At 31.7% G+C, this 17,691-nt stretch overlaps 1 protein-coding gene across 12 annotated transcripts in view; it reads left to right on the plus strand.

The window, feature by feature from the left end:
* The window catches only part of LOC129983872 (ras GTPase-activating protein nGAP-like), a 425,698-nt gene that overhangs the window by 358,406 nt on the left and 49,601 nt on the right, over positions 1-17,691 (plus strand). Inside the window, exon 1 of one of the 12 annotated variants that reach the window (XM_056093546.1) lies at positions 5,317-5,929. The exons of 10 other annotated variants lie outside the window; for them this stretch is intronic. In XM_056093546.1, the coding sequence (XP_055949521.1) occupies positions 5,854-5,929 (76 nt within the window). In that variant the 5' untranslated portion in view covers positions 5,317-5,853. Of the gene's footprint in view, positions 1-5,316; positions 5,930-6,886; positions 7,010-17,691 lie in introns of those variants that run through there. One more of the 12 variants, XM_056093550.1, reaches the window with a different exon arrangement.

Here is a 17,691-nt window from a genome sequence, read left to right on the forward strand (position 1 = left end):
CTCCAAATGTTGTATATTTGGAGAATATTAAAACTTTGTCAAATTTATTGGGAAACAAGATTAATAAGATTTTTAGTCGTACTACGTTCGACCCTTGTCAAATAAGTGCTCTAAGTAGTTGCCTAGTAAGGAAATTCTCTTCAGAAATTGTTAAAGTTATTTCAAAGAAGATTATATACACTATTATTCTGCTTTTATGTTTCAGTTTTCTATTCGGAGGAATGTTTTTCTTGATTCCTCCAGATTAGGTTAAATTTATGTTAGTATCCTCCATGATTTTTTTTTTTTTTTTTTCCCTATTTACACTACGATTTCTTTCTCAAAATGTAAAAATAAAACGATGCTTTATAAATAAAAATTTTCATCCGATAGTAAAAAGTTACATATTTTTGTATTTTCCTCCATTGGAAAAGCCATGAGGTTTAATTTAAAGTAGTTATACCATTTAATCTGCTTTGGGTTCCAATCTTTGTATTGTATCGAGGTTCTTTGGATAATTTTTGGATGAATTATTATTAATAATTAACTCTAGGAAACGTTACTGCTGATGAAATACAGAAAAACGATAGAAGTATGTAAATATTTTAGATTTAATTATTTACCAAATGCAGCAGTCTTAGATCCACATAAAGAACTCTAATAAAGAACCGATTCTGAAAACAATAAAATTAAATCAAGATCCGTGTTAAAACAGAAATATAAATAAATTTCTAAGAATTGAAACGACTTTGCATCTGTATAAAAGAAACGAAAGTGATAATGCGAACTAATCGCTTACGTCAATTCGCATTATCAGTTTTATTATTTTTTTCTGTCATATGAGCATGAATGAAAAACATTCTTACACAATAAAACAGATAATTACAATAATCTTTGCAATGATATAAATTACAAAGTTTAGAAATTTGTTCTGTTTTTAGTTAGTTTTAGAGCATATTTTGTATCGGATTATCAGAATGGATTGAAAAAGAAAAGATCATGAATCATTGGATTATTCATATTGTTTCATACTTTCTTAAGATGAGGCTATTATACTCTTTTATTAAAACTCTTATTAATGCTATGAAAGACAGCATTATTCTCTTATTGCTTTATCAATGAATAACTAATGGTTTCAATAGTATCTGAGCATGCGCGGAAAAGAATACGCATATGGTTGATAAAGGATGAAATTTGTAAGACTTAAGTGACATCTGCTTTGGAGTAGTTTCTCTCGTAGTATTTCCTCCCATGAATTAAATCCCATCACGTTTAGACGTTTCCGAACATTAGAAGGCCCAGATGTGCCATGAGGAAACAAGATTTTTCAGTCCAAGATGGAGTCATCTTACTCTAGCTGGAAGAGCATGTAACCTGGATGTTGCTTCTGTTTCCCACGGTTTTCATTTATTTAATTGGAATTTTTAAGAATTTCTTTCATTTATGAATAGCCTTTTTTTTCACCGCAAAATTATAAATGATTCGGTAACCTATTTCAATGATCCTGATGCGACTTTATTTTATTTAAGTTTTTTTTTTTTTTTTTTTTTTTTGTCTTTGAGATGTGATTGGATTTTAAATTATTCTTTTCCCCCTTGTTTTTTGCTGTTAACGTTTTGGAGATTTGACGAATCTTGGATGTTGGTTTTATCTTTAAGTGTGCACTGAAAAGGGCTTTTCTTTTTGGAGTTTGTGGGTGGTGGGAGGCAGTTAATTTTTTTTTATGGAATAAAATATAATAACCCTGATGAACTCAATGTCGGTGTTATAGTTTTTGAATCAGAAATATATGAAATCTGTTTATCATTTCTAATCAGTTGAATAAAATCACAAAACTCTAAACATACTGGAAAAATTGCAATTTATTATTATTATTATTGATGAAATCTTTCGTTTACCTTGAAAAATGAAATCATTAATCTAGATAATTTGCTTATAAATTTGCATATCGTATTTACATTTCATCAATGTTGTTACTCTGCGAAATTAAACTTCCTCTGGTATCAGTGGGAGAATTTATTGTATTTCTTACTAAATTTTATGCTGATTTTTTTACATTTATATTGAATCAAAAAATTTTTATTTAATGTCTGTAAAATGCAATAGGTATATATTTTATTTGAAGACATTGTACTTTTAAAGTTCTTGCCTATTTCATGCGTATATTATTTTATTTGCTGTATAAAAACTCGATAAGAATATTTGATAATACTTATTCTCCATTGGATTCTTTCATCTTTATTAACAGTACTGGCATAAAAAGCTAATTTCTTTCTTTGATTAAAAAGAAAATAAGCCCAACTTTTGAGCATGTTTGAAATTACTTAACCAAAATCCATCAATGCTTATTTCTAAGACAAATTCATTATATATATATTTTCCTCGTTTCCTTCCTATTGTGTTTGAAAAGAATTATTACTTTAAAAAAAAAGCGAAGTTTGAAATATGCGGAAGAAAAATCTTCAAATCCTCCCCTTTCTTGTAATTTTTGTCTCCCGCCGTTTCTTTTGGCGGGAAGTTACTGATGTGTTTTGTGATCGAGTGACCAAGTGACCCATTGCAGGCCGACCAAGGCCAAGGTTGCCCCATCAACAACACTATTCCCATTTCTCTGGGCGGATGCAGTTTCCAAGAGCAGGTTTCGCAAGTTGTGCCATCCTCTTTTCTCAAACAGCTCCGGGCTTCTACCATCGTCCATTCAGTTTTGGTTTGCCACACGCTCAGTACCCGCGTTCATATCTCTGATTGTGAAATTATCTTTTGGAGGCTACAATGTATCCAGCTTCCTTGTAAGACTTGTGTTTGCTGCATACGAATTCATGTCCTGTGCCCGGTGTGTGATAATTCTTGAATGCCAGATGTGGTTTGTTTCCTTTTGGTAGAGTTTTTGCTACAAATTCCATTTGTGCTACCGAATATGAATATATGATGAGGTAGACTGAGTAATTTAAACTGTCTTGAACAAAACCCATTGAAGTCTGCTTCCTGCACTCAAATTTATCGTACATCAAACATATGGAGGATCGTCTTGAATTTCGATTGCACTTGTTCCTGGTCATAACAGATGTGCTTGACTTTGGGTTGTTGGCACTTCCTCTCGTTTAGTTAAAAGGATTCCACATGTATTCAAAGAATGAAGGATGTTTATTTGTCTGCATTGTGTGTATTTCTAATGAATGCTGATTTTTTTCCGGTTGTGATATTGTGCTTCGAACAAATTGCTGCGGGCTATTCAATGGAATATATGTGCCAGATGTTGGGACTTTGTATCTGGAGATAAATGTATTGTGCCATAGAAAACGAATTAAACGAAGTCGAATCTTTATTTGTAGAATCAGGAAAAAGATTTCCGCCTGTCTTATTTTCTTCGATAAACCAAAAACTAGAAATTTATATTTCGAATGTGTGTATCCTTGATGTGCCTACATAAAGTGGATTCATATTTTTATTTTTAACGCCATCGGATATAGTAAAGCGGAATTCAAATAAATTCGTCCCAAGAAAGAAAAAACCCGGAGCGGTTGGCATATCCCAAATCGAATAACTGTCTAACGCGCACAGATTTGTCATTCAAGATATCTTGTCGTACAGCGTTTGAATGTGGAATAGAGATATTTCGATGAAGAATCCTTGTTTATACAAATCGTTGTTTGCCCCCCCCCCCCTGCTAAGATCGAAACTTTGAGAGGCGTGACTTGCACACTCAATCGTTGATATATCTTTCAAGAATTTTTGTGTTCGTCACGTGCCATCCCTGAGAGTGTGCCACATATATATATATATTCTTCTTCTTCTCTCTTTTATGTTTTGTAGGCTGTCTTTTAGATTACTTTCATTCGGATGTCAATATATTACTGCTGCGTGATGCTTCTCGATTATGACCAAGATTTGAAACTTGATCTAACCAACTCTTTGGTCACGCTCGTGTAAAGAAATATTGCCTCACGAAAGTATGGGAGCTTTCGTTTAATCTTGTTAGTGTTCCAACGCCAACCTAGTTTTCTCAGTCACCGAAGTAAGGTCAAGCACAAAGAAATAGAAATAGTAAACGAATCTATCTATCTTCTAGATTTAATTGGTAAAATGTGCATAGAAGTACGATTACTTAGTTGAAATGATCTTTGCTCCATGCATTTATGAAAAGAAATGACTTCCTTGCAAGTGTCCGCCTATACTTTTAAAAATGATGTTCCAAATTACCATTTTTTAGAGATAGCTGTGCACTTTATGCGTAAGAACATTTTGATTTGAATATATGTTACCATACGGTTACTGCATTTCGAAACGATTGCCCGAGCCAAAACAGCTGCTAATCTCCATCTTTTAGGATATAACGGCAAAGTAATCGAAATTTGAATCTGGGGAGACTGCATATATCTACATTTTAATGATTTCTTAGTGGATTCAACGAATTTGAACATTCTCCACTGAGTCATTGTGAATTCATTGAATTCGCCCACATCAAGCAATCCGGTTTGTAATTTTCGTTTCTCGTAGTAGTTTTTATCGAGCATGCGGGGAGTTTTGATGGTTATTTATTATTATTCTGCCAAAGCAGACCTTGGTATATAGGACAGTTATGCCTTCGCATCATGAAAATGTCGTTATTGTAAATAGTCGTCATTTATCTTCCATACTCGCTGGTTAATAGTCTCCAATCGTTGCTTTGCCGTGCCGTGATCCGACAAATCATCCTGTTGCTACGCGTGTTAGGAAAAAAAAAACGCAGAATTTTGCTTCACAAGTTGGCAACAAACCATTATGTGCAAATTGCTTCTCGGTAAAAAAAAGTAGTGGTCTTTACGACACTCAGGAGAATGTGTTCATTGATGATGATCTCGTGTATTATGTTCGCCATCTTGCATGCCGATCCGCATGGTTGGTTGCCATGAAAATGGCCATGCGCCTCTGTAATGTATCTCTAAAAGTCATGTCTGTTTTTTAATTGGTCCCCTCGGAGTAGACGACAGAGTTCTTTATTATATTTTTTTCTTCCCGCCTTTTTATTTTCTTTCATATCTCCCTCACGTCGTCTGAAGTGAACGTGACGCTCTCCTCTTACGGGGTAGTGAGAGTTGTGATGAGATAACAGAACACCTGTGGCCGTTGTAGCGGTGCTCTGAGATTTGATCTCTGAGCTTTATGCACTGCAGGAGGGACTTTTCTTGGACTCCTGTATCATTTTCGCCGGTAAAAACACGATGACAGCGCTGTGAAGTGTTACTTTCCCAGCGACGCGAAACAGTTGAATAACTTGGATCAAGGATTTTTGTTTCTTTTTTTTTTATTATTATTATTCTTCAACATATGTGAATAAAAGGAACGTTTTGTAACGAATACGCAGAAGATTATCATTATCGATTTTTTATTTTGAAGAATATAGTTCAATTCGCTTATATAGAAATTACATGATTTTACATCTACAACATATGCTTAAAACTCATTTCATTTACCAATCGTGAACTGAAGTGTATACTGACCATTATTCCAAGCTTCCTTAAGCCAGTTTTGAGTGAAAAAATGATTGGCTATCTCTGGATATTCTTAACACCTGTGCGACTAATTCCCTCACTTCCTTTGTGAAACCGGTTTGAATTGACAGTGATCATCTTATCATCTAAACCATGTAAAAGGTGTCCAATCTTTCACCATATGAACTGTAATCACAATGTAATTAATTAGCATCCTGGAATACCGTCTTTTTTTGCTGTTTGCTTCCTTGTATTTGGGCGGAAACCAGTTGTACTCTTTGATGTGTTTACCGGATTCTGTATTCATTCTGATTGGAAAATGTGTTTGAAGAAAATGTATTTTTCATCATTTCTGTATATTTAAGTGTCATTGCGGATTATAACGTGTTAGAAACAATTAATTATGATCTTAAAAACATTCGCTACTCGGCGCCGAAGTCAGCGGTCGAGGATACATCGCAAATCAAGGCTAAGAAGAGGTATGCTGTTTTATATATTATCTGAATTGTTTTTCTGAAATTTTTTTATAGTGATATCTGATGTTTCTGAATCTGTTTCTTCGACAGCTGTCTTGAAGAATTTGTCTGTCTGTATTAATAGACAGACAGACATTTGTATGTATTATCATCGTTTATCTTGCGTTTCTTATTCTTCTTGCGTTTTCTTTTTCTTCTTATCTTTTATTTGATTATTTCTAATGCCAATACCATTTGGAATTTTTTATGTTACTTTAGTTTTTTTTTTATTACATCTTTTAAATACGATATATCTTTTCGGGAATCTTTATAGATATAGAAATATGGTATCTTTAGATTATGTAATTTATATTTTGTCTGAAAATATTAAATACATTCGAGTTCATAATTTGAGCTGTCGTTTATTATGCAGTTCCTTAGCATGCTTAGCAATTTTTTAATTTTTATGAAGTTTCGCTTATCGATAATTTTACGTATTAATAACTTTTCTAGTAGAAAACATAACATACTTTAAATAACATGCTGGTTGAACCTCCATCGTCGTTTTGCGATATTATCATAGAAGTTAGCAAAATTTCATCACTTGACATGAATTTGAAAAATTTCAGGTTTAAATATTCCACGTAACTCCATTCAAAATTATCGTGCATCTCGCATTTTATCCTTAATCGCCAAAATTTCGTGAATGTCTATCGAAGCGTGAAAGAGTTCTTTTCGTTCTGCGTAGTTGGCTCAACGGCTGCGGGTTTTAGTTGAACAGTTTTTGAAAGTTTGCTATCATTGAAAATGTAAACAGTTGCGAAATGCGGCCATGAAAATTTCCGGGCCCCAACGTCAGTGACATTTCCCTATTGTGCGTCCGTGCTGGAACTTTTCCTCAAAAAAAAAAAAAAAAAAAAAAAAAAAAAAAGAATGAAGATTGGAGGTTATTCGTCTAGCTCTGAAAGGACGAAGGCCTCGGGCAAGAAAGAATCCTTTGTGATTATTTAGTTTGGAAGAGGAGAAAAATCTTACAACAATGTTCTTATTTCGGTTTAAATTGCTTAAGACATTTTGGTGTGCTGTATGAAAAAAGAAAAAGGCGTAAGTTTGTTTTTGTAAACAAATCAGTATTTTATTCTGTCCTTCTTTAAAAAAAAATAGTGTGCTGCATAAGAAGTTTGTTTAATAGGTACTTTACACAATTAATTTGAAATTGAATGCATATATAAATTTCCATGGAATGATTTAATGTGAAAATACCTTTAATTATGTCACATAAATGATTTAAAGATAAATTCTGTGAAAATGTTCAATATTTTCTGCGAATTAAAAAAGTAGCAAGTTCTGCGAAGTGTCCAGCATTTTGGTGAACTTTTTAGAATTTTTAACATATTAATTCACGCAAGAAATTTATAAAGCGAATTCAAATTTCTTTAAATTTTTTATTTATACGATCATATTGTTATATTTATATGTTTGATATTTTTTTTCATGCTATATAGGTTTTAATTTTCATTATTATTACTATTATTAAGTAGATGAATTGAAGAAATTAAATTTTTCTTAAGATTTCTGTTATATATAATCGAATATAAAATTAATAGTATTTGTATATAGTGAATTATAATTGCATGATGAATTATCATTGAAGTTTTATTTCATGCCTACAAAACTCTGATTTCTCCATTTCCTAGCATTTTAAAAAGAATTTTTTTAATTGCAGTTTTATTTTTAAAAATCGCATTTGATGTCGATGAAATTTATTTGATACATTATTTATTCATAGAACCAAAGTCACTGTCTTATTTAATTTTTTATTCTCTCTTTGTTTACGTGTTAACTTATGAAATTGTTAATGAATTCATGCAACGAGTGAATTTAAATAAATAATTCAGTATAAAAAAATATAGATTTGAAAGTGACCATGTCCTATGAATTGAACATCTTGTTTATTTGGCAGTTTCAATCAAAATGAATGCTAACTAAAATTAATTCTTTTAAAAAAATTTTATATTAGTATTAATATATAAATAGTATTTGGCATTGTGGGATTTTTAAAGGGTTAAGTAAAAAGTCCGAATTAGTGTAACATTTATTTACAGTTTTATGTTACATACAGACAATTTACATACAAAAGTTTAGAATAATTTTAAGATGCATATATAAGAGCTTGGATTAAAACATGCAGCACATGCTATTGCCTAACCTGAACTTAGTCACTGTCCCTCAAGGCATCAGAGGGCGGTGTCTCATAGTAAGTAAGTAAACGTCATCATAGTAAGTTATGTTAATGTTGCAAGAGCAGCTCTGTTGTCATCATAGTAAGTTATGGTTAATGTTGCAAGAGCAGCTAGCTACATTATTGATATTATTTTGTAGAATTTGTATATTGTTTAGATATTAGAACTTTGTAGAATTTCTTTCATTCTTTCTGTCTTTTTTTAATATTGAAGGCTAGAATGGAACATCGATTATAAAAACAGTTTTATAAAGATTGTTCCCTTTTTCTTGAAGAGGGGGAAGATTCCGAAATTTTTTTACTGGCTTCTTCTTATATTGGAGAGAAAAGAATAATCTTTTTTCAGTCATAAATCAGATTACAATTTTTAGTAGGAAATGGAATGATTTTAACACACATCTTACGCACTTCTTTCAAGTGAAGGAATAAACCATCTTCACTCCAGAAATTGCCAAAAAGAAAAGTCGGGGCTTTATTTCTGATTGACGTAAAGCCTATTGTCTTTTCTGAAATTTCTCGACTTGCAAACCGTAAGGGCAATAACGAGGGTGTGTTTTTAGTTTATTTCATTTCTATCACTTAGCTTCTTATCAGCATCCAATTGTTCCATTCACTGACTGAAACTATCAACAAACAGCAGAAACAGTTTCGTCAGAAGTGAATAACTGTCTTTCAGGTCTGTTAAGGAGAGGAAAGGAGAATGTTCCGATTAGCTGTGCCTTCCGTGACGTCACCGGAGTGGTACCTCCCCAAAGCATCGTTTTCTGGGTCAGTTCCATTAATAAAATTCCCATCTAGCTCGAATCGAATCACTGGGGGCCCAGTAATGACGCTAGGGGTCAGGGGAGAAAGGGTCAAAGTGGAATTAGATTGGAAGGAGGATATTCCTCCGTAGCGATACATATCTCGTTTCGGGAAGGGAGGGGGGGGGGTAGGATTAATTACCCTCGTTTTCTTTAATTAGAGCGAATCTTTCTTTTTTCGTTTGGTTGATGTTAATATTAAAGATGTCAAAACAGCGCGTCGGCCAGCTCGAAATGTTATTTTTCTTAACTTTTGAATTTCGCCTTGCTTTTAGCGCTGCAATTAAAGTTAATTATAGTGTATTTTTATATTCTGTAATTTAGATTTAATAATTACGATAGCCTTTTTTTTTTTTTTTTTTTCTTCTTTAATATAGAAATTCAGCTCCCTTCGTATTTGATGAAGTCGTTTTCTCAGAAACATCCTGTTCTGTGAAAGCATTGACTGTATAATTGTTCCAAGAAGTTCTGAATTTTATTTAACTTTTTGAATGTTTAAGAACTGTTGCCCTTGTCTGGGCATTAAAAATTTATTATTATTAATTTCCTTTTTACAGAGTAAAACCAGTAATGTTATCTCGGATCTCTACTACCAATAGAAGAAAAAAGTATTTGTGTGTTGGCGCTCTATGGGACAAACCGTCTGATCTAAAGCTATCAAATTTGGTACAAATATATTTTGAAGAACAAAAATGCGCACTTCGGACGACATTTTAATTATTTAAATATTTGGCAATATTTTTATGTTCCCTGTGATAACCCCTAAAAATATTACTACATAAAATAAAAACTTACATCATTTTAAAATATTAAAAAAAGGTCTTTAAAATATTTTTTGTTTAATTTTCAATAATAACTTTCATTGTTTCAAAGAAATCCAAATCATTCTCATTGTTTCATCAAACATTTCATGGCGTGTATTTTCACCTTTTATTCAAAACTAAGGGAGAAAGATCCTGATTATTGTGTGCTCAGAAAGTGAAATGTCATTATCACAAAATACAATTTGAAACAGATTACCAGATACTTATGATTCTGTGATGTCATGGGACTCGATTCCTTTAGGAAAGTTGAAGTGTTCAATAACGCTTTAAAAATAATATGCCATTAATATCTATGCCAACGAACGTCGAATGATCATAAATATTTTACATAAGGGATTTTATGTAATTAGAGACAAACAGTCTACCGAACACGAACATTCTTACCGAACCAAATGATTGCCTAAAAACGGCTAGTATTCAGTGAAGATAATTTTATAAAGTAAAAAGACTAGATGGAGTAAACATTATTTCAGTTTTTATTGCTATTTTATATTTTTTATTACTAATTAGTAATAAAATAAATATTTCGTGAAGGGTCGTTAATTAGTGAAAAGAATGTGTAACTACAAAAAAAATGTATTGTAATGTAATAATGGAAAGAAAGTAAACAATTAAAATGTATAATTAAGAATTTTGAGAAGTTTTATTAAAAAAAAAAAAATACAGAATCGGAAGCTCTTAAATAATTTCTTATACCTATCTTTGTTTATTAAGAGAAGACTACTACAGCTTTTTTAAAAGATTTTTTTCTCTCTTGTTGAAGAAAATAATAACCAAGCAGATAAAATAAAAACGAAAAAATCGTTAATATTTTATTTATTTTGCATTACTCTAAATAATTGAAATACAGAAAAATTTACAATCCTGCTGTACGAGTCCGAATTTTTAAACGGACCACTTGCATTCATCTGAGAAGACTACAGTAATTGAAATAATAGTTGTTCTCATCTAGTTTTAAAATTTCCATGACTAATATCGACGGATTTTTCTTCTTCTTCGAGAGGGGGAGAAAAAAACAAAAAAAACCATGAAAAAGGCCTGTATTCCTTTCTCTGATCTTCTGATTCTAGGAAAACATATCTTCCGTTTATTATTATTACCCTTCAACTTTCTCGTCGCTTAATCCTTAATACTCTTTTTTATGAAAAGGGGGATCTATTTTCAGATGATTTCTCGTCGCTGCAGCCTCTGCTTTAATCATCTGCTGTCCCGTCTCGGATGAGAAATGCCCATTTTATCGCGAGCATCCATCGACCGATATTTTAGAGAACTTTTGCGGACCGCCTAAAGTGGTCTGAGTCGTCTCTGTCTCTGAGGTGCTACACTGGGTGGAAGGGATGTTGAGCAGAATGATACAATTTTGCTTCACAACTGGCGTAATGGAACTTTATTGTTTTGTTTGGAGATAATGCTTATCTCTTATATATATATAAAAAAAAGGGTTGTTCCTTGGGGGTTGAGGAGGAAAGAGAGGAACTTATTCTGTTGTCATGTTGTTAACCCTCTGACTGTGTAATTTTTAAAATCATCATTTAGATGCGATGTTTGCAAATAAATTCGAATATTTTTCAAACAAAGTGAACTGATTTTACACGATGATAAGAATCTGTTATCGTAAAAATCAACACTCTAAACTGCGAAAAACGCGGAATGCAACAGAAAATGGACTGATTGCCAACCCGCTGGATAAGCAGCTGGAGAGTTAAGAGAAATTCATTTTTATGTGATGCTACTTTTATACGCGCTTTATTTAATACACGAAAACCCGTGGTGTTGATCGTCACATGATCAATGTTGGCGAAATCTAACTAGAATAACATGAAATAATACTGTATGTTTTGTGTTCGTCACGTGCCATCCCTGAGAGTGTGCCATATATATATATATATATATATATTTCTTCTTCTCTCTTTTATGTTTTGTAGGCTGTCTTTTAGATTACTTTCATTCGGATGTCAATATATTACTGCTGCGTGATGATTATGACCAAGATTTGAAACTTGATCTAACCAACTCTTTGGTCACGCTCTTGTAATATATAAAAAATATTGATTTTACAGGTTTATTTATTTGTGATAATGGCATCACTTGATGGACTAGATCACAAAAATCGAAATAACACCCTTTAGAAGAACAGTGAGATTGTAGAATTTGAAGGTTTGGTGCAAACTGTAGAAGGCTGTTAAATGAAGGCTATTAAAATTTAAAAGTTACTCTATTAAAATTTATTAAATTCTATAAAAATAATTAAGATGTTATTAGGGTCTTTCCTGGGCGATAGTAAGTAGCTTTTATAGACTTCGACTGTGAAATGAGACAACAAAATGATGTTGCGAGACATAGATTAGATAGCTGGATTTTTTTTTATTCTTTTATTACTCCCATTTGTCAATATATAGAAGAAAAACGAAAAAGAAAAAAAAAAATAATGGTACCAGACATAGATTACCTTTTTGATTTTTCTTCTATAACTCTGAGTGATAATTGTATATAAGAAAAAGAAAAAATAAAGTATAAAAAGAAAAAAAGAAATCGAGAGGTTACGTGGAATGTCTTAGATATTTATGTTCTTTTTAGTCAGAATTGGAGGCGTGGAAGGATTTTAATGGTAAAACGAAGAATCATAAAAACGAACAACATTGTGATTCTTAAAACGATTTGAGAGATTCCAAGCCTTGGAAAAACAGGAAGATATTGAAATATTTTTATTGTGTCTTCTTCCTCTATTATTTCTTTATTTATTTGTGCTTTTCAGAATTTTTTCAACTTTAGAATCAGAAGAACTTTCAACTTTAACTGTAACTATCGAATTCCTTTTTTTAATGATCGTTTTGTTGACACAATTGCTGTTGATAATCCATTGACTATCTGATATAGTTTTCATTCATAAGACCAGAATAAATATAATCGATAAAAAAAGAATTGCACAGTTTCTGTTCAAATTTCTTCTAATTCTGATTCGCAGTTATTTAATATTCGTTTCATGCTGACCTGTATAATTTCTTCCATTAACTGTCGAGAAAATTATTTCTTACTCTATTCCCCCCTCCCTTTCTTTAAGATTCGTTTTCACCTTTTTTCCATTATTGGTCATATGCTAAAAATGTATTATTTATATAAACTATCTGTATTTTTTCATTCCCTGAAAAGCATGTTGCAACTACGTTATGGGTTTTAATATATTTTTTTCTCTGCAACGAAGCTGTGATTAAGGAAAACTGACTCATACCATTTTGCCTTTCAACCGAAAATTACAAGATGTTTTTTTCGCTGTTGTGCTTATTTCGCTGTGTCGGATCATTTAAAGTCATTTATTTTCTCGCTGGAATTTTTGGCTAACTTAGATCTAAGTACAGATTTGCAGCATTTAGTTTACGGAGAGAATCGGATTTGTTTCTTATCTGGAATGACAGATGCGCTTAGCCAAGTTTCGTACCAAACTAAACTCTCAGTCTCCCACCCCCCCTTCATTTTTTTTAAAAAAAATATATTTCTTATAAATGGAATTTGTATAGGAGACATTTATCAAGGGATATTGATGCATGGATTTGAGCGATGAAAAAATAAATAAATGTTTGAAATATCGTATTTAATCATTCTCTTATATGAAATATACAAAAAAGAAAATATTATAATTCAAAATCGAGATTTTGAAAAATCTCCACATTTCAGATCTCTTTGAAATCGAAAAGCATAAATTATGTCTGCCTTTTTCTGAACTTTTAACTCAAAAAAATCTTTTAGGTAGACGGATTAAATTTATTATGTAATTTTTACACCGAATTCGTAGATTTCTATCAAATATTGAACGTAATCCATTCTCATGACGTCTATGTGCCTGAGCTCAAGTGAATACGATAACAAGAAACATAAAGAGTTAGATGAATGAAATTTGTTCACATATTTAGGATCTAAAGTGCAGATCCATAATAAATTTAAAACCAAATCTGTCTGTGCGTTGACTGTTTGTCTGTCTGCACTTTCTTTTGCACGTAAATGCAATTACTTGGATTAATGAAATTTGGTAAGTGATCTTGTTACTAAAATTATAGATCCGTGTCAGATTTTGAGTCAATCAAAAGAATTATTCAAAATGCATATTCGATTTTCGTTCTATTTTCCGAAGCACAAAACTATTGTGTGCTGGCCTCAGAAAATAAAATTTTGTGCTTTCTTGGTGCTCATGGGCTTGCTCACAATCCATAATTTTATGCAGGTTAGATCGTTATTAGAAAGTATGGTAACACCGTTGTTAGAGAGTATGCGAGAGAGTTGCGGGAAAATTATTTCCGCTCATTTATAAATCAGTTTCTATTAAAAATTTTCCAAAAATTTGTGGTAGCTTGGTAATAACGTCTCGGCATCGGTACTGGAGGTTTCCAGGTTCGAGACTCGATTCCTTCGAAGAACCGCCTGGTGTGGTGCGGACATTTGGAAAGTGGAGTGCTATCTCAGATGTCATCTTCGTCGTCTGATCGCGGTTCAAAAGGACGAGGTCTATCCCATAATAACCTTAGGCTTGTTTTAAAATAGGACGTTAATATCAGTAAACTTAACTAAACTAAGTCAAAGATTCGATTGATTTCTCTTGGCTTGGGATCCATATTTAAAAAGTCATGCATTATATTCTTACCTTGCAATATAGTTTTCAATAAATTTCCGGAATTTCATTTTGAAGTCGTTTAAAGTCTTCGTTTTATTTTGAAGTCGTTTCGTTTCGCTGCAAAACAATTCATAAATGTAATTAATTTCAGTTCCTTTAATTATTAATAAAATTTCTTTAGCATTAAGAGTGCAGGGATATTTATTAATTTAATTAGAAAGGTAGAAAACTTTTCATTCACGCCCAACAGAACCGTCGAACACATTTAATGACTTTTGTTCGTAAATACCGGGGAGAAAGAAGTAAAGACAAGTTTTATGAACGGAATCACTTGAAGTAAACGGTTCATTAGTGTTCTGTAATAATTGCTATCTAGTTAATTAACTAAAAGATGAACTATACGTAAAGAAACTCAATTAATTTCTATCAATTCCATTCATTTCCTTGAATTTTAAAAAGGGACAAAAAAGGGGGATTTTCTGAAACGTTCTCGGCAGTTTTCTGGAGAGAAGAATTACGCTCAGGCTGTTAATTTTGAAAGCGATTCATTCATTCATTTTGCTTTTAGCTTTTATTTTTCGAAGCTTATTTATCCGGTTAGTGTCTGGTTGCTTCGGTGATGTTTTTTGTGTTTTAAGGAAATTGTCCCACAGACGTGAGTTTTCCTAGCGAAATCGCGATTGTTTACCATCGCAGTTATTGCAATTAGCACCAGGGAGATAAATTGCCATTTTTTGCTTTGATTTTTTACTTTTTCTGACTGATAAATCTAAGGAAACTAAAAAAAATAAGCAGGTTAATTAATAAAAGAATAGAGTACTTGTTATATTTACGCAATGTTAGTTTTTTTTTCTTCTTTGTTACTTTTTATCTAATAAATAAAGTGGAAAACGAAGTTTTTTTCTTCTATTTAATCTTTAATCTAATTAATTATCTCTTTACTAACTTGTTAATGTATCAAGAAGCTTCATTTTTATTCTACTTTATGGGTACCTTCTATTTTGGCACTTTGCACTTGGAAACGTTATTCGATGCAAAATTTTGTTCACCTCATTCAAGGGCTTGTTTATTGTTCCGAAAGATAAATATATATATAATTGTTTCAAGTTGAATTTCCCAAAAAAATTAATTTACATCTTTTTACCATTATGTAGGTATTTTTAACAATCAAAATTGAAAAATAAATAAAATGTCAAAATGATGCACCATCTTGAATGGCGTCCATGAGTAGTCACCTCTCGTGTGCAAAAGATGAAATGTGTATCGCGGGAAAACTTTTAGAGGTCAGTTTTAATCTCTATATAGAAATGGATTACGAAAATCCTGGTCTATAGGATTTCAATTTTTTTTTTTTTTTTTACTATAACTCTTCTTCATTTTCAGTATTCTTCATTTTACTATAACGTTACATCAGTAATTACGTTGTCTCATTTTTTTCTGCTCTATTAATGGTACAAACGACAGATAGTGATTGCTGTGTAACGAGATTCTACAGTAAAACTGTTACGATTAGGGATTTAACTTATGTACATGGCGTTTCCGACAAAGACCATTACAAGATGATGATGGGTATACCACTTGCATACAGTCTTTATTCCATTATTTTCCAGCTCGTGCTTATTAGCGCGGAAAAAAAAAAAAAGGTTTGATCCACTTGTTGCTTGTCAGTCTCACTATGCTGCTGGATTTCTCGAATAACAAAATAATACCTCCTTCGTCAACGGTCGGATTGTATGAAAGCTATTTTTAGCCTTTCTTTTTTCTGTATAATGCGTTTTATTTCTTTTTTTAATTTCACGCCTTTCATTGAGGAAATTTTTATTTGTAGTTAGAATGTTACCAATTACGAATGTGTTTGCTTGTAAAAACAGACCTAGATTCTTTTGCATTGTGCTGTTATTTATTATTTTTTTTTAACTTCGCGAATCTAATGATGAGTGCAAACATTTCAAGGGCAACTGATTTTAGGGCATTCGACTGTGTACATATTGCAATAAAAAGTCGAGAAGAGCCGTTTTATCTGTTGTCTTAATTAAATTGCAGACAGATTCAAGAGCGACTAAAAATGTACTCTAGTAATATTATATTAATTTTGAACTTAACAAATCTATTATGTTTAAAATAAAAATATGATTAATCCCTTGACTACGAATTTACTACTTTTGCAGCGGTTACATTAGTCTTACCTTCTCTTTTAATACAACAGATGGCGTTACCATATTAACATCAAAGATATTCCTCATGGTCTTTTTTTTGGGGGGGGATGTCATTATTAGACTGTATTTTAAGTGAGTGTCCTGTATGTTCGTGTTTGTTTTGTCTTGTGAAATGTGGAACTTGGAAGATAATTGAATAACTGTTCCTGAAACTTGTCTATTATTTTCATCTACCTCATCATGAAGTTATAAAGAGTCCCCTCTCTCTACAACTTGCTAATTAGATGACACATCCTATTTAGGACATTTATTATTATTTTAATTCCTATTGTAATATAAGGTATTTGAGAGATTGAAGCGTTTTTTTAGTAATACTCGTTTAAAATACTGAATACTTTCATTTAATGCAGATTTAAAATTAAAAATTCATTAATTCGATGCATGAATCAGACTTGTCATTATATTTGAAAGGGTTAAGGAATACAATTAGACAGCCATCGATTTTGTATATGTAAACATGTACATCAATTAAAAAATATTCTTTCGATATATGAATAAAATATATATGTATATGAATGATATAATAATGATAATGAATGATATATAAATGATTTAATTATAATGTTAATATGACAAAATAATCTATTTCGATATATTATTATTATTATTTGTATTTGTATTTATATTGTAATCGTTAAAATTCAAGCATGCATATGATTATGATGGGCGAAAACTGGCTTGGAAATCTTATTTTGAAAAGGTACTGATTTATAAAGCGTTGATCAGCGAATTCGGTGAAGTTTGTTTTTGCTCTTCAGTTAACTTATTATATTGATATTTTTGTTTGGATCATTGGCGTTCAAATTCCTAACTCAAATGAAAGGCTTAAAAGTGCTCTAACCGAAGCTCTGAAAATTGTCAAGAAAGCCTCTGGATAAAAAGATGTTATGAGATTAATTAATAAATGCAGTGCATATGTAGGTAGCTACACTACTGTCGTTTCCCGAGCTCTTAAATAAAAGAGAAAATGTGAAGAACCACTTTTCTGGAATTTTGAGCTGTAGAAACTAGTTCTTTTATCCTGATGTATTTTTTCTGGTGAAAATGCACTAAAATGAACCCTACTTAATCTACATATTTCGGATGGTTTTTGTATGT

This window comes from Argiope bruennichi, chromosome 9, assembly GCF_947563725.1.
Source record: "Argiope bruennichi chromosome 9, qqArgBrue1.1, whole genome shotgun sequence".
Taxonomy (NCBI): domain Eukaryota; kingdom Metazoa; phylum Arthropoda; class Arachnida; order Araneae; family Araneidae; genus Argiope; species Argiope bruennichi.